This window comes from Suillus clintonianus (genome assembly GCF_016758775.1).
Source record: "Suillus clintonianus strain FC179 chromosome Unknown DEU56scaffold_109, whole genome shotgun sequence".
In the NCBI taxonomy this organism is placed as follows: domain Eukaryota; kingdom Fungi; phylum Basidiomycota; class Agaricomycetes; order Boletales; family Suillaceae; genus Suillus; species Suillus clintonianus.
The window spans coordinates 51,580-77,893 of NW_024539333.1; the positions used below are offsets into that span (position 1 = coordinate 51,580).

General features: G+C 49.5%; 7 protein-coding genes across 7 annotated transcripts; 3 read left to right on the top strand and 4 right to left on the bottom strand.

The window, feature by feature from the left end:
- Positions 1–444: 444 nt before the first annotated feature.
- On the bottom strand, positions 445–2,395 carry DEU56DRAFT_924409 (uncharacterized protein; the record flags this gene model as incomplete). Its single annotated transcript, XM_041358556.1, has 5 exons — positions 2,097–2,395; positions 1,943–2,047; positions 1,337–1,870; positions 1,108–1,288; positions 445–1,058 (listed from the first exon to the last, which is right to left on the bottom strand). The coding sequence occupies exons 1-5, from the start codon at positions 2,175–2,177 to the stop codon at positions 445–447; spliced, it is 1,515 nt and encodes a 504-aa protein (XP_041203552.1). The 5' UTR covers positions 2,178–2,395.
- A 1,481-nt stretch (positions 2,396–3,876) lies between these two features.
- DEU56DRAFT_760088 (uncharacterized protein) lies at positions 3,877–4,670 on the top strand (the record flags this gene model as incomplete). The annotated part of the gene is made up of 3 exons (XM_041350390.1): positions 3,877–3,952; positions 4,001–4,248; positions 4,485–4,670. 3 exons carry the CDS (start codon positions 3,877–3,879, stop codon positions 4,668–4,670), a joined length of 510 nt encoding a protein of 169 aa, XP_041203553.1.
- A 769-nt stretch (positions 4,671–5,439) lies between these two features.
- DEU56DRAFT_830093 (uncharacterized protein) lies at positions 5,440–8,116 on the bottom strand. The gene is made up of 7 exons (XM_041354504.1): positions 7,820–8,116; positions 7,586–7,734; positions 6,345–7,534; positions 6,193–6,298; positions 5,947–6,143; positions 5,850–5,896; positions 5,440–5,795 (listed from the first exon to the last, which is right to left on the bottom strand). Exons 1-7 carry the CDS (start codon positions 8,051–8,053, stop codon positions 5,655–5,657), a joined length of 2,064 nt encoding a protein of 687 aa, XP_041203554.1. The 5' UTR covers positions 8,054–8,116; the 3' UTR covers positions 5,440–5,654.
- Positions 8,117–8,874: 758 nt separating this feature from the next.
- On the top strand, positions 8,875–10,785 carry DEU56DRAFT_830100 (uncharacterized protein; the record flags this gene model as incomplete). Its single annotated transcript, XM_041354505.1, is given in 6 exon segments — positions 8,875–8,894; positions 8,905–9,128; positions 9,185–9,304; positions 9,356–9,892; positions 9,941–10,121; positions 10,172–10,785. The coding sequence occupies 5 exon segments, from the start codon at positions 9,048–9,050 to the stop codon at positions 10,783–10,785; spliced, it is 1,533 nt and encodes a 510-aa protein (XP_041203555.1). The 5' UTR covers positions 8,875–8,894; positions 8,905–9,047.
- Positions 10,786–13,806: 3,021 nt separating this feature from the next.
- DEU56DRAFT_702508 (uncharacterized protein) lies at positions 13,807–14,240 on the bottom strand (the record flags this gene model as incomplete). The annotated part of the gene is made up of 2 exons (XM_041347334.1): positions 13,807–14,067; positions 14,142–14,240. Coding segments are annotated over 2 exons (360 nt in total), but the record flags the coding sequence as incomplete, so codon positions are not given.
- A 3,074-nt stretch (positions 14,241–17,314) lies between these two features.
- Positions 17,315–20,209, top strand: DEU56DRAFT_830108 (permease family-domain-containing protein). Its single transcript, XM_041354506.1, has 15 exons — positions 17,315–17,478; positions 17,538–17,618; positions 17,681–17,710; positions 17,762–17,779; positions 17,839–18,060; positions 18,127–18,206; positions 18,260–18,367; positions 18,441–18,454; positions 18,512–18,583; positions 18,641–18,725; positions 18,781–18,979; positions 19,032–19,095; positions 19,150–19,326; positions 19,382–19,604; positions 19,659–20,209. The coding sequence occupies exons 1-15, from the start codon at positions 17,446–17,448 to the stop codon at positions 19,972–19,974; spliced, it is 1,722 nt and encodes a 573-aa protein (XP_041203557.1). The 5' UTR covers positions 17,315–17,445; the 3' UTR covers positions 19,975–20,209.
- A 1,108-nt stretch (positions 20,210–21,317) lies between these two features.
- Positions 21,318–25,154, bottom strand: DEU56DRAFT_830112 (enhancer of polycomb-like-domain-containing protein). The gene is made up of 5 exons (XM_041354507.1): positions 24,632–25,154; positions 24,008–24,505; positions 23,748–23,957; positions 23,192–23,698; positions 21,318–23,143 (listed from the first exon to the last, which is right to left on the bottom strand). Exons 1-5 carry the CDS (start codon positions 24,806–24,808, stop codon positions 21,497–21,499), a joined length of 3,039 nt encoding a protein of 1,012 aa, XP_041203558.1. The 5' UTR covers positions 24,809–25,154; the 3' UTR covers positions 21,318–21,496.
- Between the last annotated feature and the right edge of the window lie 1,160 nt (positions 25,155–26,314).

A 26,314-nucleotide genomic window follows, 5' to 3' on the forward strand; every position in this document is an offset into this window, starting at 1 on the left:
CTTCATTTCTGGCACTGGTAGAGAGAGCAGCTTGGACTCCTCGCAAGTCGCTAGTAAGTCGCTAGTAATGGATGCGCTGAACCACAATGACAGTGGAGTAGACGGCTCTGGCTCACCCTATATTCTGCGCGCAGGAAGGTTTGCGTAACTATACTAAGGTTGCATCTATAGCCGGTGCAATGACGGAGAAAATAAGAAGGCTCAGACATACCAACAAATATCAGAGAGCGGTACTCGTGACCGTGTGGAGTTGCTGTTTGCCACTACCATCATGCACCCATTAATGCGCCGGCGATGTGAGACAGCTTTCGCGATTGTCGACCTCAATTGTGCGTACGAAATAAATATGAAGGGGCTGCAGTTACATCAAATAATGAGGATAGGATAGTGACATTGATGGAGGCATGATATTTGAAATTTTTAGAGTGCGCAGATCGATGAATTTTAGGGACGCCATTCGCTCAACCAAACATCTCTTGGTCCTGGAAGCAGACTCTTTTCTCTCCGGATAAACTGACCATACCCCATCTCCCCAATTACCTCTCCATGGCTGAACACCACCTTACCCCTGATGATCGTGTACCTCGGCCAGTTCTTGAACTCAATTCCCTCAAACGGCGTATAGTCGATAGCATGGTGCAGCATCTCGTTTGTGAGCTTGAAAGGCTGGAACTTCGTTTGCGGGTACCAGATCACTAGATCAGCATCGAAGCCTGGTGCGATGCTGCCCTTCTTCTTCAATCCGTACAGCTTAGCTGGGTTTGTGGACGTGACCTCAACAAACTTCTGTGGGGAGATGCGCCCAGAGAGGACGCCGCCCGAGAAGAGAAGCGGAACACGGGTTTCCACACCAGGTAGGCCGTTCGGTATGAAACGGAATTTGCCGTATGGAAGGTTCCCGTGCTGGAGCCCACGCTGCTTTCCGTTTGGATGATTGAACTTGCAAGGAGCGTGGTCTGAAGAAACAACATTGAATGTTCCGTTCTTGATTCCAGCCCATATGGCATCTTGGTCGGACTTGTCCTCACGGATCGGAGGTGAGCACACGCACTTCGCGCCTGAATGAGGCCCGTAAGACAAAGGATAGGATAGCAGAGGAGTCATTACCTTCGAAGTCCCCCTTCCGCATTGAATCAGCAAGAAGGAACATGTACTGGGGACACGTTTCACCGTAGATCGGAAGCAGCCTCGTTTGTGCGTCGCGGATGTGCTTAGTGGCAGGTCCACCGGATATGTGCACCAGCAGGATCGGCGTATCCATGAGCTCCGCAAGACAAATGACACGGTTCTATCGCAGTGTAAGCATGTCATTTCAAACAAAGCAAAGTTGGCTCACCGTCGCCTCAGCCTCCACGATCGGAGGTCGAGATGTACCATGGTGGTAAGGATGTGTCATGAGCTTCTGCTCCAGATGTTGTGTCATCCAGTCGATGATATCGGCATTCTCGGCGTGCACCATCGTGGTGATGCCAAGCTTCCGAGCGGAGTACATGACATCGAGAATCTGGTAGTCTAGAAGCCTCATGGGTTTATATGTCATATACAACTTCACGCTCGTAATTCCGTACTCGTCGACCATCCGCGGAAATTCATCATCGACGATTTGGGGCGTCGGATTGGTTATGATGACATGGAAAGCGTAGTCACAGTAGGACTGGTCCTTGGCGAGCTTGTGATAATTCTCGATGACAGGGATGATACTCTCGTCCTTCTTCATTTGCGAAGCGAACGTAATTACCGTTGTCGTTCCTCCAGCTACTGCACTGCGCGTACCTGTGTCGTACGTGTCAGCGACATAGTTTTCACGGTCTGGGATGACTCCATTCGTAATGGCAGAATGATCTACGTCGTCAATATTGGCGTTGTGTACCTGCACAATATGATAAGAATAAGAATCTAGGAGCAGAGAACGAAGAAAATTACTAGCCTGACTCAGATGAACATGAGAGTCGATTCCGCCGGGAGTTATAAAAGCTCCTTCAGCGTCGATCTCTTGCGCGCCAGCTATGGTTGGAAGACGAGGACCGACGGCAACAATGGTTCCATCCTAACATAGGTGGGGAAAACTTGGAAACGACAGCAGGTGTGATTCATACTTTGATTCCAATATCACAAGACTCCCAGATATCTGAGGCAGTCACGACAGTCCCATTGCGAACGACAACGTCGAAATCCATGGTAGGATATCAGCAAAAGCTCCAAGCATGTCACACAAAAGACCACAGATAAATACTCCGCTGGAGATAACAGGAAGACCACATGAGCATCTTCAGCTTCCAGAAGCGAGGTCTCGTGCCTCCAGGACTCCTCAATCACGGCTGATTTTAGCAGACAAAGTCGGGCGTCTGATAAACGTCTGACACGTGCGCATTTAAACCGTTCGTAAAACCATCACCTATATCGGAGTCGGCTCCCGGGAACCATACCTGCAACAACGTCAGCACTTTCAGAAATTAGGAGTTACTGCAGATTGAAGCATCTACCTCTTTCAGAGTCTGATTGGCGGGCAATCCACCTTGGGGCATGGACCATAAGGTGGGTAGAAATTGTTGCCAGTTTTTGTGAAGCGACAGTGCATGAAGTGCAATGTCGATTGTGGGAGGAAGATATGTATCCTCGACCATCAGCGCATCTCGACTGTATCCCACACACCCACGCACCTTTTCCAGTAATTGAACGAGGAATGGAACGACATAACATAATGTATTTCTTACTTGATTCTTGGATGTGGGGTGCCACTTGGGAAGGTAGGAGTTATACTGTCCATGTTCCCGTCGCTGCACGGACGTCAGAGAAATTGTTGGAAAGGTATGGTTTGAGACGGTGGAACTTAGGGAGTTATTGTAACGGCGGCTGCGTCGATTAAATAGGTCTAGAGGAGCAAATTTTCCGTCGAACACTAGAATTTGGTAGTCCTGTTGAAACCATCAGCTTGTCTTCTATCAGTCAAAGAAACACAGTTCTTCTGTAAATGGATCTGCCATAACCGTGAGCCGGGATGGCTGGCATCAAAAGCTATTAGAATCGCACATACCTTAGGTGTTGTGATGTATAGACATTCAAATCGGGCGCCGGGCACCACCCAAGGCGACAAGGCACCTCGCTCGCAGGTAGGAAAATCATCAGGAAATCTAATTCTGCCAGGTAAAACGTTTGCCTGATGCTTTGCCTGATGCTGAGAACTGCGGACTGCATTGAGAACTCCACCTGATTATCTGAGAGGCATCGAGTTTCTTTCTGCACGGATATGAAGTAACAAAGGAACTCAACAATTGAGGGCACGGGCTACGCCGCCAAAAATAGATTATGGCACTCAGATGATCAATTGACAATGATCCACCATTCCTGTCCGGGCATGATGGAGTACTTTTGTGGCGAACACTAGAACTCATTTTGACTGTTTGAATCCCAATGAACTGATAAAAAGCACGAGCTCGAGGTCAGCAGAGCTAGCATGGGAGATGAATTGGAAGACATGAGCGCCAAGATATGGACCAGAGGTTAGTTGATCAGCGGTGCACCTGCCAATTAATGTCGGAGCCAGGAAAATCGATGCCCCAATCACCGCTGCAAATATGTGTTCTCAGGGCCGTGCTATATTTGTCAAAGACAAGGTAGTACGACTACTTACATGCATACTAATCTCATTTCCGGTTGTGCCAGCTAACAGTGGTATTGTGTTATCAGGCAGGAGTTCTTCTGGTGCACCGGCTTAGCCTCTCAACGTAGTGGTGGTGGCAGATCACAGATAAGCTCGTTGTCCTGCAGTCGCGAAATGAGCCATCCCAACTCCACAGGAAATCCGAACTTCTGTTTTTGCTACTGTTAGCGAACTTTAAAGACGGTCTGACTTCCTATCGTGACTGACCTTCAATCATGAATGATGCGAAGGGCCGCAGCCTGCCACGTCTTCAGAGTCCCATCCTAACATGTGCTATGCTATTTAGCTCAGGTTTGTATCTTGCCGATCCACAAGATATGGATATGATACTTCGAATAGTTGCCGTAATAGACACGCACCAGCCGTCGACGGCACTCCGTGTCCCAAAGTTGGCTGCTCAGATGAAGCTCAAACAAGATGATAACCGAATGCGCCAACGAAGGCACAAACTTCTATTCCAACGCCAAAAGGTAGGAAAAGGCATGGACAAATTTAGCATTAGGCATCAGAAGTCCCAACATTCCAAGGTCGCGAGTCGTGCCACAACCTGTCACAACACCGAGGAACGGGTCCATGATGCTGGCCATGTAAGTAGCAACACCACGACATCGTCCAGATATTCTAAGCTCCAAAAGCTCACTTGACGCCTGAAGGCTGTGATGTTGCTGATTTCTCGTCAAATGCTGGTCACATCTGGGTCCAGCTGAACTTCCAATATCCTGCTGGCACCATATCAGACTAACCATAGAAGATAACAAGATATTATCATACTACGACACACTGTACAGTAAGCAGCAGGAGACACAAACTGGCTGCTGGCAAGATACTGCGCCATAATATTCTTGGCTCGGAGGGCGCATACCTGCCGAGTGTTCAAGTAGTGACCAAAGGTGTCAGCGCAAAGTGGCCAGTGTGCAGAAGGATCGCTATCTACGGAGTCGAGTCTCGGAGGACCATTGGCACTGTTCATATGCGCCTGTGGCCGGTGACCATCCCTGCAAATAAGTGACAAGTTGCGATCTTCGTCAGATTACCTCGTGACGCAGCAGTGGAGAAATTAAATATTTTGGGTGGTAATGCCAAATTTGACGTCGAATCGTTACCGATGAAGCGCTGGAAAAACATTGATCTATCAGAAGGCTGACCAAAATGAAAACGTAGCTAGATGCCTCTTCCTCCGCTCTTATGCGCTTCTTAGATCTCATACAACAACGGCCATGATCGTGCTGATCAAACACGAGTGAGAAGGATAGGCCAGTTGGTCCCGAGGTATCATCAACGGTTGTGGCAGAGACAGTGAAGATGATGTAGCAATAGGTTGGAAATTCGTGCTAGCAGCCGTACTAGTGCGTCAAATATCAATTACAAGTTGATATCGATGTTGACGCCGAGGAATTTGGCGCACCAACATTTGTGAACATGAATGGTGTTGGTTTTCCTGTCTCTGTGCTTGGTGCGGGGTAGGCAGAGGGAAGGCACTGGTAATTATAGGCGCAATGCCGCGCTGCGGCTGCACAGGCATGGGGCTGGAAGATGGGTTGCTGAGGACGCAGTTGTCAAAAGTGCACCGGGCTTGGCAAAAGATAGGTACAGCTAGAGGTGAATGGTGGTAGGAAATAAACTTGTGTCGCATGATCCGGGCTGACTGACTCGGAGAATGCCGAACCAACGCTGGAGGTCCAAGGTAAAGTACTACGGCCGAAACCCTAAATCGAGAGTTTCACGCGTTCCTTTGCAATTGGTAACTCACCAAGTCCTGTGTAGACTTTGTACGAAGCCTGATTACTATTGCTCACTATAGCCTGAGTGTGAGCTCGGTATATAACAATACTAGCGACCGTTCAAACACCCCCCAGCTCGTGATATTTATTCCGATCCAAAATTGTTTCTCAAGTTGCGTTTCCAATCATGATGATCTACTACAAAGACTTATATAGTCCTACTTGTAAGCCTATGCTACTTACAACACTCTTGTCCACCGCCGTCGGGCGTCTCACTCCCCGGGATCATCAAACAATTTGCAAACGCGATAGTGAGCAGCGACCGCGTTCTGAATGTCCGTTCGCAAGGCACTGCGAACGATATTTTGCCCACAAACATAGCAAAAGTGAGTGTTGCAGCCCGGCGAGATGCACTACGACAGCGTATACGTTAGAACGGCGTGCTTGTCTCGAAGTAAATCACGCACAGTCATATGGCTGCATCCCCCGTCCCTCTGGACAGGTATTTTGCAGTCTGTCGATGACCATAAGTAAGAGCAAATAGCCAGTAGGAAGAGCGTATACTTGGACAATATTTCCACCCGCTCTTCTTCATCAAATGGTCCAATTCCGAGGTTCCGTCACAAGAATGGGTAGGACCACCAAGGGTAAAAGATTGCTGGCACGCTTTGCACCAAATATGGTCGCATTCGGGTAGGGGACAAACCAGCATGCGAGCTTCGCCGTGCTCTTCTTTGTCTACAGACACCGTACGCTGACATCTACAATAGCATGATCGACACGCTGCAGGAACACAAGTGACACACTCACTTGCGGCAGTGAAGGAGAACTGAAAACTGGCTTAGTTCCATTTCTTCCCAAATCGCATATTGCTTCTCGTCGACACCAATTTGCTGCACGAGGAGTCCCGAGATCGCTAAGGAAGGTGAGTTAGCGGTGGTCACTACAAATGATGTACAAACCTCCAGGTTGACGGTTATTCGTTTCTGTCATGCAAACGGGGCATAGGATTGGAAAGCGATGTTCCTCGATCTTGGAGCAAACGTGTCCTCTGATACAAGTTCTGCATATCGAATGATTACATTCAAGGTCAACACTGTTGTCCACAGGTTGCTCTTCCATGCATATTGCGCACGAAAAGTTATGTGGGAGTGCGGCAGCCAGAGCTTGCATCTGGTCTCGAAGTTGCACATCTTCAACGTCAAAAGATTGCTGCAACTCGAGGGCCGCAGCTGCACTCAGGCTGTCGAGACCCCATTCATGTCCTAGGTCATCCTTGACTGCATCAAAGGTCGATGACCATGAGTCTGCTGCGCGATCGCGATCGTTATTCAGAGTTTTGCCGGAGGAAGAGGACGAAGATGAGAAGTTGAGGGGAGAATTCCACGATGGTCCGGCTGTTCCATTTGTGAGCCGCGCAGGGAGGGGCCATCCACTGCTGCTCTGCACGATCTTGGAGGATGCCTGGAGTGGCACCACTTTCCTCCTATCGGCACTCAAAGCATCTTCTAAGCGTTGAATCGCCTCCCACGATGATCCGCCTATTCCGTTTGTGAGCCGCGCAGGGAGGCCCCGCCCCCGCAATAATCCGGCTGTTCCGTTTGTGAGCTGCGCAGGGAGGGGTCGCCCGCTGTTGCTCTGCACACTCTTGGAGGATGTCTGGAGTGACGCTACTTTCCTCCTCTCAGTACTCAAAGCATCCTCCAAGCGTTGAATATCCCCTTCAAACGTCTCGTTTTCTTTAGTCAGCCTCTCATTTTTCTGCGTCAGCCCAGCCACTTCGGCTCGCAGTCTCAAAACAGTCAGGCTAGATTCGACGACAGTCTTCTGCATGCCTCGCACGTCTGAAGGTGGTCCGGTCGACATGAATATGTGGCCTGAGAAGTTATTAAGTAGCTGCGCCTGCCATTGCAAACCACTCAAAGAAAGAAGCTGGTTGTCGGCAGCAGGTAATATGCTGGCCAAGCGGGAGGCAGCTTGATTAATGGATGTACTGAGGATAAGGCCAGCACCGGCAGGATAGCTGGGCCGCGGGTGAGAATCGAAAATCACAAAGACATCCGTATCCGGTCCTTTGATGATCGTGCATGCGATGATCTCAGGGGGGCGTGTGATAATGACAGTTGAAGAGGAATCCAAGCTTTGCATATATCTGAAAAGATAATGAAATTGATGAAACAGACGAACGAAGGATTGCACTCACTCAAGGGTACGCATGAACTTCTTCGCCTTTGGAGGACCATACCGGGTTGCTACAAGTTTCAAAGACTTCTCGAATAGGGGAACCTGCTGTATTTCTTCTACATCCAAGTGCAGGTCACTTGACCATCCTGAGCATATGGAGATAATGTCCTATGGTATGACGTTTCGTGAGAAGCAGCAGTGAGGGGCTACGGCCACTGGATGTGACGGGCGCCAAATCAAACAAAACACTGACTTCAATGACCTCCTTGCTGGTGATGGCTCGAAGCAGATCTATCAGCGTGTCCTTACTATGGATGTGAACGAGTTCAGAAAGCACTCTCGCAAAATTCATGGCTGCAAGGCCACATGCAGATATACCGCGACCATTGAACTGACTCGTGCCAGGGTAAGAAACGATGCGCTCCCTTCCTTGCAAGATGTCCATGATGCTATCGTTGGGCCCGTTGTGGTGAACGGTTGAGACCATGGCTGCGATGTGATGGTTATGATCTGTCACTGATCCAAGGAATGACTGAAAGGCGTTGCAACATCCTCACAGCATTAATATTGAGCAAGCGGAGACTGCATAAATATTAATTAATTAAGTAATTAAATTATTACGCTTACCGTGCCCCTTCTTAACTTGCTTTCACACTCGTGACTTTGGCTGGGATTGAGGATTGAGCGTTCGAGCGCTCGACCTTCCTCCGTATCCTACTACTACACCTCAGCCTCACTCCCAGTCGTGGGGGCCAGCCGGTACCAACATTTAGTAAATCGAGGTCTGCGTCCCAGCTCTCGGTAACGCGTATGTCACAACAGCCTCCCGTAGTTCTCCTCCAGCCACTCTCCTTTCGTTTCAACACTAATGAAGAGCCGAATGGCGTCGGCTCTTGATCCTATATGACTTTGTCTATTTCCGTATACATTTTCTCCTTTTTGCCAAATTTCGGTTGTTCAAATATTCATGGCCCAAGCTCGGTTCGTCTTTCATTGCGATCAGCGACGAAGATACATACGGGATGCATGGTTGGTAATGGATGTAGCCATGAAGTTGGCGTGCACTGCGCGCGCGTGCAGCAATATCCTAACCATTGGATTCAATTCTTTCTGGAAGATGAACCCACGAGCTTGACATATTTTCGGGTGAGTCCAATCATGGATGTGCTGAAATTGTACATTAAACCTACAAATGCAGTAGATGCCATTATTAAGCAGTTCAGCGAGCTCACTTACACTAGACGGTGCTACTAGATGTTTGCCCTCGCTAAAATGAGCGCATGTCATACTTTTATCAGACGCCCAACTTTTGTCTGCTAAAATCAGCCATAATCGCCAAGGCGTACTTCCTGGCACGAGACCTCGCTTCTGGAAGATAAAGGTGAGGTGGCGTTCATGCGGGCTTCTTGTTATCTCCAGGAGAGTATTTATTTCTACTGTTTCTTGTGTGACATGCTTGGAGCTTTCCTTGATACTCTGTCATGGATTTTGACCTTGTTGTCCGAAATGGCACTGTCGTGACTGCCTCAGACATCTGGGAGTCTTGTGATATTGGAGTCAAAGTACGAATACCACCTGCTATTGTGACCAAATTTTAACGAGTTGCTACCCATGTCAGGATGGAACCATTGTCGCTGTTGGTCCTCGTCTTCCAGTCACACCCGGCGTGCAAGAGATTGACGCTGAAGGGGCTTTTATCACTCCTGGAGGAGTCGATGCTCATGTTCATCTGAGCCAGGTTGGTAATTTTATTCATATTCTGTCCTCAGATTCTTATCATGTTGTGGAGTTCTACGAAGCCACCGTCGGTGTGGATATTGATCGCTCTATCGTTACGAATGGGGTCATCCCAGATCCAGAAAACTTTGTTGGTGACACGTTCGATACGGGCACGCGCAGCGCAGTAGCCGGAGGAACAACAACAGTGATTACGTTCGCTTCTCAAATGAAGAAGGATGATAGCATCATTGCTGTCATCGAGGACTATCAGAAACTTGCCAAGGACCAGTCCTACTGCGACTACGCTATCCACGTCATCATCACCAATCCAACACCCCAAATCGTCGAAAACGAATTTCCGCGGATGGTCGACGAATACGGAATTACGAGCGTGAAGCTGTATATGACATACAAGCCATTGAGGCTTTTAGATTACCAGATTCTCGATGTCATGTATTCCGCTCGGAAACTTGGTATCACCACGATGGTGCACGCTGAGAATGCCGATGTTATCGACTGGATGACTCAACATCTTGAGCAGAAGCTCATGACGCATCCTTACCACCATGGTACATCTCGGCCTCCGATCGTGGAGGCTGAGGCGACGGTGAGCCAACTTTGCTTTGTTTGAAATGAAATGCTCACAATGCAACAGAACCGTGTCATTTGTCTTGCGGAGCTCATGGATACGCCGATCCTGCTGGTGCACATATCCGGCGGACCTGCCACTAAGCACATCCGCGACGCACAAACGAGGCTGCTTCCGATCTACGGTGAAACGTGTCCCCAGTACATGTTCCTTCTTGCTGATTCGATGCGAAAGGGGGACTTTGAAGGTAATGATTCCTGTGCGCTTCTGTCCATTGTCTTACAGGCCATGTTGCAGGCGCGAAGTGCATATGCTCGCCTCCGATCCGCGAGGATAAGTCTGACCTAGATGCCATATGGGCTGGGGTCAAGAACGGAACATTCACTATCGTTTCTTCAGACCACGCCCCCAGCAAATTCAATCATCCAAATGGAAAGCAACGGGGGCTCAAAGACGGAAACCTTCCATACGGCAAATTCCGTCTCATCCCAAATGGGCTACCTGGTGTGGAAACCCGTGTTCCGCTTCTCTTCTCGGGCGGCGTCCTCTCTGGGCGCATCTCCCCACAGAAGTTTGTTGAGGTCACGTCCACAAACCCAGCTAAGCTGTACGGATTGAAGAAGAAGGGCAGCATCGCACCAGGCTTCGATGCTGATCTAGTGATCTGGTACCCGCAAACGAAGTTCCAGCCTTTCAAGCTCACGAATGAGATGCTGCACCATACCACCGACTATACGCCGTTTGAGGGAATTGAGTTCAAGAACTGGCCGAGGTACACGATCATCAGGGGTAAGGTGGTATTCAGCCATGGGGAGGTAGTTGGGGGCATGGAATACGGTCAGTACATTCGGAGGGAGAAGAGTCTGCTTCCAGGACCAAGGGATGTTTGGTTGAGTGAATGGCGTCCCTAAGGTTGGTACGAGGGGCCCCTGAATCACTGACCGTATGCTTCCGTCGACACCTAGCGCTCTGGTCACAATTCAATAAAGTCTGTACAATTTGAACCACGCACCTCCAATTGAATTCGGTCAAATACTGCCATCCACGCGACGTTTCATACTGGGCGCACATGCATTTACGGGTCTATAATCATTTATAATAATATCCGAATCTCCTCCTTGCACCATGCTCTACTACATATATACTAATCTAGTTGGTATATCTGAATGTGGGGCCTTCTCGCCACCTCTTGAACGCAGCTTCCACTTTAAATGAATTCTCGAGTCCAAGAGCCATCTATCACCATCCTTCTCGGTCCTTCTTCCCGATACAAAACGCCTTTTCGGCGTGCTGAGGGGGTTTGTGCCCGTGTTTAGTTGAATGTATAGCGCCCGATGCCGTCAAATCACATGCGCTTGTCATGATGTGCACCCTACACATCAGCTCCCGACGTGAAGTTTCGTCGTACCCTCCACCCTCTCCAGTAATCCCAACAGTTCCGTCAATTCATTAACCTGATCATCATCCACATCGGCGCTTGGTACCGGCCGCAATGCAGCCAGTGCTTTTGACACCGCCGCTTCCATGGAGCGCGATACAGTTTGTTGACCTTCCTTCATTTGTCGCAGGGTATGCTGCACGAGGATGGGGATGACGAGTTGGACACCCTCATCCAGCCGTTGCGATGATGCATACCCCCAAGCTTTGCGGATGAGTTTCCAGTAGAACTCATCTGCAGTCATCGACGTGGAACTGTCAGCTGCATCTGTGATAAAGGCGGTATCGTGCTGTTCCCCCACGAGGATGGCTGCAAGGTATAGCGCAAGATGTCCTGTCTTCAGCTGAGACAGCACCCGCGTGTTCCCGCTGCGATTCTCTTGTGCCAGTGTGGCAGCGATCGCGGCGCATCGCTCAAGGTGCCCGTCGTTCACTAAATACTCGTCCCATTTGCGCGCCTGCTGGAGCGCAAAGATAATCTGGAGGTAACACAGGTCACGCTCCCATGATCGCGCACTCTCAGAGAGGGGCAACGTATGAGAGGACTCGTCGTCCACAGGAGGATCAATGTCGAGAGCAGCGGTAGAGGACAGCGCAAGCGAGAGCTTGGCCATCATGCTCGGCGTTATATCATCTGAAGCCACCTTTCTCCTACATGCATGAAGCGCCACCATTCCGGAGTGACGTGTTCGGGAGGGTATATCCGGACTCATGGCTTCACAGATGCTCGAGTAGTACACCTGCATCAGATTTTCAGGCCACCCTACTTCGCCAACCTTGCTCATGGCTTGGAGAGCATCGCCCAAAGCAAGGTAGTCCTTGGTATCACGATGGTGAACAATGAAGTCATGCAACCATGTGAAGTCTTCCCTGCGGCGTTTTCCATGGCCAATGGGCAATCTGATAGAATTCCACACTGCACGGCAATCACCAGCCGTGTACCTGAGGTCCGCGTCAGCAACGATGCTGAGGTGAAGTGCAGCTCTGGCGCTGCTGAGACACTGGTATTGTTGATCCGCGCCAATTGGGTTCAAGGGAGGTTTGATATTGGCTCTTTGCACCATACGTCTGCAAAGTTGCAGGGCCCAAGCAGGTAAATTATGATCACGGAATATCTGACGATATTCGACGACTTCGATGAGAACTGAGAGAGGGCGGAAGAGCATCGCGATGTCAACATCTTCGAGACCACCCTCTGGGTCATTTGAAGATGCTGCTGATAAACCCTGTTCCAGCGTTGCCTGTAGATCCCGATCCTGCAAGTCTTGCAGAACTTGCACGAGGGTAGATTCAAGTTCATCTCTGTGGAACACATCTTAGCCAACACTGTGAATAAGGTATACGCCACGGGCTCACCCCCTATCGAGACGAACAAGAGCATCCTCCTCAAGAGGTATGCCGATTATGAGCGCAGCAGCCGTCAAACAATTAACAATCACAGCTCTGGGAGGCAACGGAAAGACGAGTAAACGAGTGATAGCATCGATAGCCCACATCCGAAGGTGCCTTTCTTGCTTGTAATGTAGCAAACAGTGCGGGATGGAGTACGACATCCACGCCAGGTATGAGTCCGGTATCCTGGGGACGAAAGGATGGTGTCCTAAACTCAGTCGGAAGGTACTCCTTATCATATCACAGATAAATTGCATCTCGGTATCTCGCAGCTCAAGGAAGGTGAACCAAGATATGTCAGGAGGCTGTGTCGCGACTGGTGTCGCTGATGTCGACTCTGATGGGTCAAAGAAGAGCTGGGGCATATCCCGGCCATCCATCCGCATGAAGTATAGATGAAGCAGAGCTTTCCCGCAGGCAAGTGCGTGCGTCTTTGAATGAAGCCCTAGTTTAGGCTGCCTGCCTTGAGTACTTTCGAAGCAACCTAGAAAAGTATCTCGTAGCTGCATGATTGCAGCAGAGACATCAATGAATTTGGGCCATTCAACCTCAGGAACCATCAGCGCAGCTGAAGTAATGACATTAGGATCCGTAGTTGTCTCCATTATCCAGCGAACCGCGGACGCGTCGTGAGGAGCATCCGCGTTGTGCGGCAGCCCGGAGTCCCTGTCATCCCCGCGTGCATTACTACACATCCCAGAAGCAGAGGCTATTCCAAAAAGGAGCGATGGGACCCGACCCGCCAGCTTGATGTGCATATTTCTCATTGAACTACTGATATTTTGTAAGACGGACCGGAGGATTGTCGACACAGTGGTCTGGAATGGGCAAGTTGGAGAAACGATACAGGATACGACTATGGTGCCGTAGAACAGCGCTCCCAACGCCATCGTCAACACTACTGGAGTTGCAATAGTCGGCTGCTGCGTCCAAATGCTAGCACATAGAGCGATTCCGAATAGAAACAGGGAAGTCTGGATTAACAACGGAAGTGACTCCAAGATAGCACTAAAGTACCACGTCTGGAGACCGTCCATCTTCTGTTGCCTCAGACGACCGCGGACGTCGATCGGCCCACGTCCGCAGCGGACGAAGTGCCCCAGCCATTGCTTCCCCAGTACGGCACCCAGGGCAGCAATAAGACTGGTACTGAGGCTGGCGTACATGAGACATTGTATCCAGATCTCAGTTGTCCCTGGTCCATTCCATTGTGGGAGGTCGAGCTGTTGACCATCAAACGCAGAACTGTCGAGTGTATGGATAAGGAGTTTTAACAGGGCATTTGTCATCTGGGCTTCGTCCGGACTGAGTCCAGATTGAAGAGAAACGATGAAAGTGGTGCTGACTGCGGAAAAGAGACCTGACTTTTATCGTGGTCAGAACTGCGGTTACACATAGAAACACATCGAGATGAAGATTTTAACTGCTAGACACTCACGAATATAAGAACGATATCCATGTCACTCTTGTGTTTTTCAAGGAACTCCTCGACATGATACCCGGCCTCCCGTTCATATATGGTCCAAAAATGACCTCGGATGTTCTGGTCGTTGTTCCGATCAAACTCCGAGTCAGATTTGCTAAACGTTCTGTCTGTCGTAGACGTGCTCGAACTAAAGGTGGAATATTACATTCGCTTCGTTCTTGGATAAACAACAAAAATCACTCACTGGGGTATTGAACTGTTTTGCGGCTGTCTCACCAAGGTGGTACTGGGGCTTGTATATGTCGCATAGAACATGATGAAAGTGGACTCCCCTAGCCCTTGTCTGTAGCGTCCCCGGGTAAATTGGGGAACGAGATATGATTAGTGATAGCTACGGAATTACTGTCGACGATGGGCCGCAGCAAGTCACCTGGAAACTTCGACCTGACCTAAACCGCTCGAAGTATGCCGAGAATGTCATGCGCGCTCACGGCTCCCAAAATACCCGTGATCAGATCACAATGCATTTGATGTTTCCTTTTCCGCATCTCGTTGGGCTCCTTTTAGAGTCCTGTGCAAGTCCTGTGCATGCCAGTGAGTGGGGAAATTCCGAGACCTGAACCCGATGTTCGCAAAGTTGCTCAGTCTTGTGCTAATTATTGGATGTGCCTCGCGTGGCCGTAAAAGTTGCTGGTGATGGTCGTTTGTTAAGGTTTCCGAGACAGCTGTAATTATAATGGACCAGCCAGTAGTTCGAATAGTGCGCCTCGAATGAGTCTGGGAGAGATACAAGGCGGCGTTGTCATGTCTACATGGAATTTATCTATTCGAGCACATTAATGTCCATTGGAGTCACAGTACTCACCGAGTCCGACTTTCTCCCCATTGGGCCCTACGGTAGTATGTACTATGCATGCATGAATCGATTATGAGTGTACCCGGGTCAAGGCTCGGTTGTGGATCGGAGTTTGAAAATGAATGCAGTCATGGTGTACGTGAGCTCCAGATACAATTGGTCACTCTCAGCGCTTAATGCCAGACGAGTCGTATGATTTCCTCTGTAGCCCGCTGCCAAATCCGCAGAGTAGTGGACGCCGTCTCTTGTCCTAGTTGACACATATGAAAAGCCGCATCAGTAGTCGGGACAGTGTGAAATGCGTTGGACAAGAACTCTTCTTCGTGCTCAACTAAACTTGACACTATTCGAAACTAATCCTGCACGTCTATTCAGTGCAACAGTGGGATGATCCTAGTGTCCAATTGCAAGACAAATATGGTCTGCGGTCGGCTGGGCCCATTTGCCGCGTCGACTCTCGAATGACGTGTATCGGTGCCAGGAGGTACTGGGTCCAGGTGTGTCAATCAGTTCAATTATACTGGCTACCGAAGTGATATTTTCATATGCTTTAGTTTTAGCGATCGCTTGGCGATGAAGCTGCTACTGGCCTACTGCTGCTTCCTTGTCTAAAGTATTGCTTGGTAAGTCTTGAAATTTTCCTTTCCCCTCATTTTGCTCCTCGCCAAGTTTTCAGTTTTGCTTTTGCATGGCCTGTCTGACATCAATGCGCCATGTGCCCTTATGACATGGAAGATCTTGGATGGCCAGTGGCAGTCTGCTTGAAAGTGTCTGCGCATTTGCTGGTCTAGAATTTGATACGGCATGCCTTCAAGTCAGATATCTCATGCTGATTCTTTGATTCAAATCTGTCCTTTCTAGGAGTTTTAGGTCGGAGAACCAGCGGCGGTGGCGGCGTTGCGACGATGTTGGTTACCAGTATCCGATCGACATTTCCAACTGAATATTCTTGGCAGCTTACCACAACTATGGGAGGGCCTTAAATACCCAAGAATAGCCCATCGCCCATCTCGCCTTCTGATGTATTTTTGTCGCCTATAGGGTTTGACACCACAGGGTATCCCCGGTGAATCCCCGGTGTCCTCCCATGATTTCAGCATAATTGTGAGCCTGGATTGACCGCCATCCATTAGTTCTCGGCTAACCATGCTTTGGTCCTGACCTTGTCTGAAAACAGTCTTGCGCACCCCCTGTTGATCCATAATCACGCGATGTTTTATCATTTGAAATCATTTTGAAACGTTTCAAACTTGGCTGTGTTTCGTCAGAACTTCGGATTTTAGGGCTAGCCCCATTTTGAATGTCTCCAAAGTTCCGAAGTGTAGTTAACGGCACTTCAAAAAGAAGTTGTTTTATCCTTTTCGCCAATGGCCCTGTGCCCTCTCCGATTACAAATCGAGGCATGGACTCTTAATCGATATGAACGCGGGACATCGATACGTGACTGTTGGATGGTTTTATTGTTCGTGTGGGGCGCCGGTAGGTCATATATCGCCTGAGATGTGGCCCAAGTGAGCTAATTCATGGATGCCCTCAGATTTGGTGCTCCCTTTGTGTTCTGCTGCACATGGCCGCGGTGTATTCTTGGTCAGTGATATCAGAAGTGCTCCGCGTTAGTACTAGGCATGAATTCATCCCCGGCCTCCCAGCATCAGATAACGGATCATAAGTCAAGTACTGATCATCTGCAAGAAGTTATTTTCGAGTAACGACACTCAAGTTCCAGGTCAGCATCCAAAATTCATGACTAAATACAAAGGGCATCGCGAATGTGGAATGACATGATACGCCCCGAATCATGTAAAACCTTTGTGCCCGAAGTTGTTCATTATCTCAATATTACTATCACGGTGTGCTAACCATGATACCGAGGCCCAACCGATCGATCGGAAACTGACTCAGTGAGCCTTCTCAACTCCGCAAGGAACTGTGTATGCAGACTGGAACTTCTAAACTCAAACGTTTCGAAACTCAGATCAGTTTGTTTTTCGATCAGGCCAAACTTTACGACGTATTTTAATGAATGTGTCAACACTATTCGGGTTCCTAAACCCCAATTCAGATATGATTGATTCTCTTACCCTGGAGTGCGCAAGGCAAGGCAAATTATGGCGTATTGTTGGGCTAGAAATTTGATAGGGAGCTACCCCCTATGGGGCAGCCTGGGGATACTACCAGCCAAAAGTCTTGGCAAGGGGAGTTCCTGAAAGGCAGCCCTGGGAAGATAGACAAATTGACACGTTAGTGTGACTGATAACGTGACAGGTTCTGATCGGGATGTCGCCGAAGATCCGAATTCGGTAACTGCAGTGTTGATGCAGTGTTAGATAGTAGTATTATGCAGCTCATGCCTCCAGTGAGAGTTTCGCTTCACTCTCTCGAGCCCTTCGTTAGATCCCACTCTCATCTGTTATATAGTTCTCTCTTCACCCGACGCTCCTTTTCCTCACCTCTGTTGACATGCTTACTTTCGCCGACAGGCTCAACGCCCAAGTCCGTACATCCTCCACCCAGTCGTCTCTTGATATTGATATTCCCTTCCTTCTTTATAGGTTGCTGATTCTGCAATTGGAAGATGGTTCCGCCTGGAGGGCTCAGGTCATGCCCGTGAACGCGAAGGTTCACGCTTTATGGTTCGTTACTCGTCCTGCGACCCCTTCAGACCTCGTAGTCTAATGTGATCTACGTCCACCAGACAGATATTCGTGCAGGTATAACGACCTGGGTGAGAAATAAATTTTCACCGTTGAGATTATTTTGCTGACGTCCTTCTCAGGCGGCCATGGCATACATTGTATGTTTTCACCTCGTCACAGTCAAAATACAATTATTCAATTTATCTGCCCTTGCAAGATTTCTGTCAACGCTTCCATTGTGTCCGACTCTGGAGGAACTTGTGTCTGTGAAGCCGCCAATAACTGTGCCACTGATCCGACATATCTTCAATGTATCCAAGAGGTGAAACAAGATCTCATTACTTCCACAGCAGCCATGTCCGCTCTGGCATCAGTCTTAATGGGTGCCCTTGCGAATTTACCCGTCGGTATGGCTCCAGGCATGGGACTTAACGCCTATGTACGTCCGTTAGCAGCCTGATGACTATCTAGAATCTTGACGCGCTCATTGACACCGTTTCCACAGTTCACATACTCTGTCGTCGGTTATCACGGCAGCGGATTTATAACTTATAGGGAAGCACTTGCCGCTGTTTTCTTGGAAGGGTACGTCAATTTCTCCCGCGGAGCTCTTTGCATCATTTTTGTGCCCGCTGTAGATGGATCTTCTTCATCCTGTCGCTTCTTGGCTTACGTCAATGGCTTGCCCGCATTATGCCGCAATCCCTGGTCCTAGCTGTCGGTGCTGGTATCGGTTTGTACATTGCGTAAGTTGATCATTCTCCTCTAATCAATGAAGCCTGTGACTGATGAGTCCCATCATCATCCGTTGCCATACAGATTCATTGGATTAAGTTCGTCCACATGTTTCCTTTCTAATCGCTTTATTTATCATTATCATTTTCACACAGCATCTGGTGGCTTGAATGTGATTGGAGGTGACACGACCAACTTCGTCGGCCTTGGTGGCTGTCTCGAGTCAGGTACGCACACTCCATGTCGCTGCATCGCCATCGAGTCTGATCGTCTACGTTTTTTAGATTGGCTGAGTGAAGACATGCCATACTTCTGTGGTTCTCAAGTTTTACGGAGTCCTACCACATGGCTTGGCATCTTTACTGGCGGGTATGTAGGGTCCGCGGCTTATCTTTCTTGGTACTTACGGCATAACCTAACCCAGTATCCTCACGATCATGTTGATGCTTTACCGTGTCAAGGGCTCCCTCCTAATCGGTATCTTCATCACTTCCATCATCTCCTGGCCGCGAAATTCCTCTGTCACATACTTCCCACATAATGACTCTGGTGATCAGTTGTTCGACTTCTTCAAACAGGTCGTTACTTGGCACCCCTTGAAACATGTTGGTAATGCACTAGATGTAAGTGAAATTCTGATCTTGTAGGGAGCGAAGCTCATGTCTTGCTTCGAAGTATAACTATGGTAAAGGAAAGGTGTGGTACGCACTTATAACCTTCCTCTATGTCGATATCTTGGGTGAGTGTTTCAGCAATGACATGGAACTACATTTGAAATTAACGTTTGGCTAAGATACTACTGGTACTCTTTACTCTATGGTTAAATTCGCTGGCCTTCGTGATCCAGTTACCCTTGATTTTGAAAACTCTACCATTGCATACTGTGTCGATGCCTTCTCTATTTCTATGGGTGCACTCGTGGGCACCAGTCCCGTCACGGCATTCATCGAGAGTGCCACTGGTATTGCTGGTACGGACACCATGCCTTCTTCAATATGTTCTTTTGAATCTGATTCGGCTCACAGAGGGCGGTAAGACCGGCATCACTGCAATCGTCACTGGACTCCTCTTCTTCGTCTCCATCTTCTTCGCGCCCATCTTCGCCTCCATCCCCCCCTGGGCTACAGGAGGCGCGCTCGTTGTCGTCGGCTCGCTCATGATCCGTAATGTACGCGATATCAACTGGGACTATGTCGGCGATGCTGTCCCTGCTTTCCTCACCATCTTGTTCATTCCTCTATCATACAAGTGAGTCTCCTGAACATTTCCCAGAGGGTTCGAGATACTGACGGCAAGGCACAGCATTGCGTACGGCGTCATTGTCGGCGTGTTCTCCTATGTCATTATCAATGGCTTCGTTTGGATCGTCTCCAAGATTTCCAACGGCACAATCATGCCACCCAACTACGACGCGTCCGAGCCCTGGGTCGTCCCCCCTGGTGGCATTGTGCCTACATGGCTCAAGATCTTGTTCAACCGCAACACCCGCGTCATCGAGGAGTCACCCTCAGAATACGCGTTCCAAGTGCGCCAACGCCACTCGAACATCTCGGTCGACACGACGTCGCAGGACAACCCTTTGACGCCTAGGAAGTCGAATTTCACATATGAGAAATAAAATTACCGTAGTTGTGCTATACCTGCTATGCTTTCCCGATTTTGCGATATCCTCTCTGCTATCGATCCCCCCCTCGCCTCGCCTCGGATCCCCCGACGACGCTTCCACTCTTTTGGTGTCTATTTTTTATATATATTGATTGCATATATTGTACGTGTCGCATATGCACATAGCGCTGGTAGTTGTAGATTTTGTTCCTGTTATGTATATTTCAACGAACTCGTCTGAGCTTTGGATGAGTAGCAAGGCTTGATGACGGTAACAGTTGGGGCGTCCACTTCAACACTCTTTGGTGATACCCTTAGGAACCAGCTTATATATGCTGTTGTGCACTGATCACGACATGAATGTTGCCTTGAGTATACAGCGACGGCGATTTGGTTGAATTGCGACTCACGCTGAGGGAAGCAAACTTGAGCCTGTGGCGAGATATCGATTCAATCATCCGCACTGCCCAAGTACGGGGCAGAACTGCGGGTAGAATCTCATATGAGACCTACAACTGTGTGGTCCATCAGCGTTTCAAGTTAAAGCCGAATTCACCCACAATAGTCGCAAGTGATGACTGTTTATTTTTGTTCGATTGAACGGCAGGGCACTGAAGCTACCATCAACCCGGTTGGAAACACTGGCAGCGCTCCACCAACTCGGGTACATTAGATACGAGAGTCATTTGCAGGTAGCGCTCCGCGTCATGCGTCACGTTGCCAATGATCTGTCGAAAGATTATGCGTTCGTTCTGCAGCCTGGTGGAATTGACTGAATTTACTGTACGGCCCGCGTGAAATACTTGCACGATCAGACGATGATCAATGATCCTTAATTAAAGTTTGTACAATTTGAACACATCAGCCTTGCATATATAGCAACTCTGTACTGAACCTGTACGCTAAAAGTGAGACGATACCGTGGGTGCATACGCAAAACAGCACACACCTTGATACAAAAGAGCGCTGATGGGCCAGAAAAGTCAATTTTGATAGATCACAATGTGTTTTGAACCCAATGTACCCCATGCCGAGGGCCGATACCTTTGAGCACGGGTAGTAGATCACACCCGTCACGGTATTTCGCAGCGTTTGGGTCAGTGGCAGTGTCGAGCAACGCGACGACGAATACTTGCTCATCATTCTTTCGTGCAGATTTGCAACCCCCAATACAAATGGTTTGAGCTTCTTCGAGGGATGCAGGCAGACGTAGTGGTCAACACATTCATGGCTGTGGAAGTAAACCAGAGAGCACTCATGTACAGCTCACTCACCACCAACACTCCATTGCTTGGTCGATGCGTAAGTGATCGTGTGTCCCGTGAGGGTGCGGTTACCTCGCGGACACAGCCATCATAAGTGCAAGACTGAAAATGCCTCAAATTGCGAAAATAATACATAACTGGAAAGCACATAAAACGGAGTGATATTGTAACCAAAACAGAGCGGAAAGAGTATAGACGGAATGGTAATGTCAGGGATCACGGAGAAATACGCGCGCATGGACCCGATTGCAAAACGCCCAGTGGTACGTACTAATATCCGCCTTGCGAACTCTGTACTACCTGCTGGTGCTGCAAAGACGGGGAAGCCATTTTCATGGTTGGTGTGGGCGGTGGGCGAGGGGGGGACTGGTGGGACGGCAACGGGACGGACGATGGCAGTGGAGATGGGCTGTTGTGCTGCATGTGGGGCGACATCACATACTGGTTTGGTAGCAGTTGACCTACCTGCGGAGGAACATTGATGCTCCCAGCACGGTTCGCGGTCCGCATACCATTAGCAGACGGCGTACGCGTAGGTAGGTTGCCTGGCGTAACATGAGGGCTTGGCGACCCCTCGTTAAGCTGTGCGGGCTGCTGATGAGGTGACACTACGCCTGGCCATTGCCGTCCCTGAGGAAGTTTGATGTTAAGGTTGGCACCACCCGCCAGCTGCACATTGAAGTGCGTGCCATTAGGCACGAGGTGCCCTTGGTACGGAACTTGCGCTGGGCGTCCCTCCGCGCTCTGTAGCGCCATCTTGAAGGATTGCATTTGCTGCATGGTTTGCTGCATGGTGAAGCCATTTGGCGGTCGCTGCATCTGCATAACAGCGCCATTAGGCAGGGTGGTATAACCGTTCATGGGGATGTGGTAACTACTGAGAGGGACGGATACCGGAACGTGCTGGGACTCGGCCTTAGAACGTGCTGGTGAGTTAGCCTGATTGGGCTGGGGAGGTTCAGCAGGGGGAGACATTTGCACGTCTGTCGACTGATGTGCTGTGCCATTGATGGTCGTGGTGCTATTAACGGCGATGCCATTTGGTGCGGCGATCAGCCTGACTGAGTCACCATCTGGCGTAGGAGTGCCAGCGTGATTTCCGTTGACTCCGTTCGTGGAAGCGGCGCGAGGAGGGGAGGACTGCTGCGCAACAGCAGGCGCACTTGGGGATGCAATATTCCCAACAACCGGAGGACGCATGCCACCGTTTGATGAGATGCGCATTTGCGGGATGGCAGACGGCGGTTGCATCGCTTTGACATGCGCTTGCATGGATATCGGTACACCATTCGGCATCGGGATGCCCGCGGGGGCTGCACGAGTGGCCGACAGCGGCATACCTCCGGGATATACCCGCTGTACGCCATGTTGATCGCGGCGAATACTGTACTGGGGTTGCACTCCAAGGCGGTATGGGGAGACAGAGTGTTGGCGGCCGTCCACGGTAACGACAATGGTGTTATCTGTCGTTAGGGCCTGATGGTCTTGATCGGACAATAATGTCATCATATGGCGGAGATACTTTGGATCATAGTCATCGATGAGAATGCGATCTTGCTCATCGGCACCCTCAGGTCCAACGGTGGGCTCATCATCTTTATCAAACCTCCAACGCTCGCGTAATCGAGCTGACATTTCCTCGTCATCCTCGGAAGCGATGGCATCCATGCGCCGTGCGAACGCTTGCCGTCGTCGCGTGAACGCAGAATCATCGCTACGAATTCCAAGACGTTGCATGAAAGCGCCACGACGATCAATCGTAGCGTTGCCTAGACGAGTCACACGGTGGCGGACATAACGCACGAACTCTGGTTCCTCGTCTGCTACATTTGGTGATGGTGTTGACGAGCGCGAGGAGGGAAAAATTGCCTTCCAGTGGCGTCGCGGAAAGGAAAACGTTGGGCGTTGGTATGGATTCTGAAAAGAAATGGTAAGCGTTGGAAGATGTACTGCATGTAGTCCTACCTCCACCACATCTTCGTACCCGTGGTCACGTTCCTTTTGGCTCGCAAGGTCACGGTCCATAGCGGCATTGATGAGGCTAAGGCGTTCCTTGGGTCGGATAGATGCCTCGACAGCGACAGCGGGAGAACCTGGGTCTCCGCTTTCTCTCGTACGTATCTTGAGTCCAGTGATACGATTGGGTTCAATCTTGGGCTTCTTCGCTACTCTCTCTTTGTCAAGTAGAAGCTCTTCGTCCTCCTTTGTGCCCAATGAGGGAAATTTGCGCTTGAGCTCGGCGAACTCAAAGCGCTTGTCCCAAACCTGGAGTGTCTGCTGTGTGTAATCACGCTTGAGATTTTCTCTGGAAAGCAGCGTTTTGGCGAGCTCCAGACCCTGCATCAACTCGTTCTGTAAACGTAAAAGCTTATCGGACGATGTTGCTTGCGAAGCACGGGTCTTCCTGACAGCCTTGATCTCGCGGCGGCGGAAGCAAATATAAGACTCGTTGAGCACGTCTGACTCATCGAACTGAGGAGTGGTTTAACAACTTTATTCAAACAAACGTAGAGATACTCACATTTAAATTGGGTATAATTCGATGGCCTTTTCTTTCGATGCGGCGATCGCGCCAGTAAGGATAAATAACTTTTGCTGAGCGTAGAAGTTGTGCGGGTTGCGGTATCCACATTGGCACTGTGAATGTAGCAAACATAGAGGGTGGTAATGGGGATGAAAATGCGTCTTGATAGTCCGTGAACGGAGGAAACGCCATGCCAGACTCGAGGCCCTGTGATGGGAATCAGCGGTGCATTGTGGCGGTCAGAGAAATAAACTCACATGGTGCAAGAACTCCGTCGTGTCATGGGTAACCTTCTCAAAGATACCCATTACAAGTTCGAACTCGTCTTCCGTAATAGCAAGAGGTTGTGATGGCTCAGGCTCCTTGCCTTTCGCCTTAGCACTTCGTTGGGATAGGCCGGAGCGTGTCGTTGTGCCAGCGGCCGAAAGAGCACCCTGGGCACTTGTGCCTTCACCACGCGCCTCCTCGTTGTTTCTATCGAGCCACTCCTTATCACGCTCATCCATGTAGTACGTGAACGCATCAATGAGCGCATTTGAGACTGCCTCATCGACAGTCTCTGAGGATCTGATGTATGCGCCTGGGTCTTCCCACCGCTGCGAAGGATATAACTCGTCATAGTTGTCGACGATACCAGTGGAGTCTGGTGTGGGAATGTATGCGGCGGGTGCGACAGCCTTCTCGCCACGTGTTGAACGACCCACTGACTGGTGTCTGTGGGACGCAGCGGACAGTACCGCCTGCAAGTGGTGCTCCTAAGGTGGAAATATGAGTCAGCCATCGATAAGGAATTTCGCACGGTCATCAGCCAATGAGAAAGAGACACGTCAGCCTATTCAACAAGGGCGTTGAAAGCGACGGCGAGAGGAAAAACGACTCACATTGGCGTCCTCAGCGTCCACGCCAGCAGTGCTAATGATCCTGGCCTTTTCCTCGTCCTCGTCGACCACGAGAGGGTCTGCATCGATGCTGCCTTGGATGACCTTAAGGCGTGTCTTGTTGGTAACTCGATTGCGGTTTCGAAGGGTCGAGGTACCCAGATTCGGGTTGCGGGGCATGACATGGAGACGTGGCAGGATGAAGATAGGTTCAAGGGAGACTGGCTTCTACAAGTTGAGCTCCTCGTCGTCGTCGGTGGCAGCGGCGGCGTGGTCGGAAATTTGCCGAAAAAGTCCTCGGCCCGAGATAAAACAATAGAAATCTGACAAATACTAAGGGTTTCCCCGGTGTTTGTCCTGACCAAACAATCTCACTGCACGCCTCAAGACTAATACACTAGCTACGTCAGTATCAAGCTGCAAGAATGTTCTCTAGCTATTATATATGTCCTGGAATTCGTAGTTAGGGCACAAGAAACAGCGGGAAAACAAGAAATATTAGACGAAAGTCTTTGTGAGAAGTACCAGAGACGCGCACCTTTATTGTGCAGCCAAGAAAGAATTACATTGATAATTCTCTGAAAACATTCGATGGGTGAGCAATGTCATTCATCCAATTAGTTATCCTTGGCGACGAACATAGAAGGACCCTCCTGTATCAGATAATCAGCTGAAGTTATACATGCAACCAGGATATGCGACTCTCACCTATTTCCAAACCACGACAAAGGCACACATGCACCAGTCGAGTAAAGTGTGGATATATGCGCTCCAAAACATTCGCATCTACAATTTTCATCGATCATTATCGTGCCAGTGACCCGCAGCAGGCAAGTTCTGCACAGAAGTGAGAGAGATATCTTCTTGAAGTCGACCTCAAATGGCACCAAACAAAAGCAAAGACCGATTGACCGACATGTGTATATGTTTCCTGCAAGGACCACCAGCAAACCATGAGAATGCTGTGCATTTCGGATGAGCACGAGGACGCGTGGAGCTGACTCACAAACTAAGGCAGCGCTGTACGCATGCACGAACGGTAAGATATAGGCAATGACAGCGAAGACGAAACACTGCAGCCACTATCGCAATGTGGGAGTATCGCTGAAGTCGTCACCACACCCGCTAGTGACTTTGCTCCCATCGCACTCATCGGATGCCGATTGCGGTGAACCAATATGCCCAGCAGAGCGTCCTATTAACAGGAAAGCTTTACAGAACATTTTGGAGTCAATCATAGCTACAGACATATATCAGCCCCGTCATTGCACGATTCTCAAGGCAAGGAAACGTTACCCTGATCCTCGCTCGATATTCCAGACACTGTCACCAAAAATTACAATTCAGATAGACCCTGGAGAATATTTTAGTGTGAATGTGGCCGGTGAGAGGAGAGATGGAGGGGTAACATGCATGGCGATGAGAAATGGCGGAAGGGAATGGTGAATGAGCTAAACAAGCTGTTTCGCCTCCTCATCACTTGCACTCAGCCACGTGGGTAATAACTGTCACACATCAAGCCACAACCGGGTCAGGCTGTTCACAAGTCCGCCTGAGACCATCAGTCTCGGCCAGTCTCGCCAAATTTTCTAGCTTGAATATTATGACGAACATCTTCTTTCTGGCCGAAGCTGGTTACTGCAAAAACGAATATGCTGGCTGAAGCAAATCGAATACTCCGGGCCT

Excerpts from the sequence above, each read along its gene's own strand:
- DEU56DRAFT_830093 (XM_041354504.1), bottom strand. The coding sequence starts at position 8,053 with ATGGTCTCAACCGTTCACCACAACGGGCCCAACGATAGCATCATGGAC. Across the intron at positions 6,299-6,344 it reads GAATAACCGTCAACCTGGAG|CGATCTCGGGACTCCTCGTG; the intron begins GTTTGTACATCA and ends CACCTTCCTTAG. Across the intron at positions 6,144-6,192 it reads GTTCTCCTTCACTGCCGCAA|ATGTCAGCGTACGGTGTCTG; the intron begins GTGAGTGTGTCA and ends ATGCTATTGTAG.
- DEU56DRAFT_830108 (XM_041354506.1), top strand. The coding sequence starts at position 17,446 with ATGCTTACTTTCGCCGACAGGCTCAACGCCCAA. Across the intron at positions 18,584-18,640 it reads TGGTGGCTGTCTCGAGTCAG|ATTGGCTGAGTGAAGACATG; the intron begins GTACGCACACTC and ends TACGTTTTTTAG. Across the intron at positions 19,096-19,149 it reads CCTCTATGTCGATATCTTGG|ATACTACTGGTACTCTTTAC; the intron begins GTGAGTGTTTCA and ends CGTTTGGCTAAG.
- DEU56DRAFT_830112 (XM_041354507.1), bottom strand. The coding sequence starts at position 24,808 with ATGCCCCGCAACCCGAATCTGGGTACCTCGACCCTTCGAAACCGCAAT. Across the intron at positions 23,699-23,747 it reads GAATTATACCCAATTTAAAT|TTCGATGAGTCAGACGTGCT; the intron begins GTGAGTATCTCT and ends ACCACTCCTCAG. Across the intron at positions 23,144-23,191 it reads GGTACGAAGATGTGGTGGAG|AATCCATACCAACGCCCAAC; the intron begins GTAGGACTACAT and ends ATTTCTTTTCAG.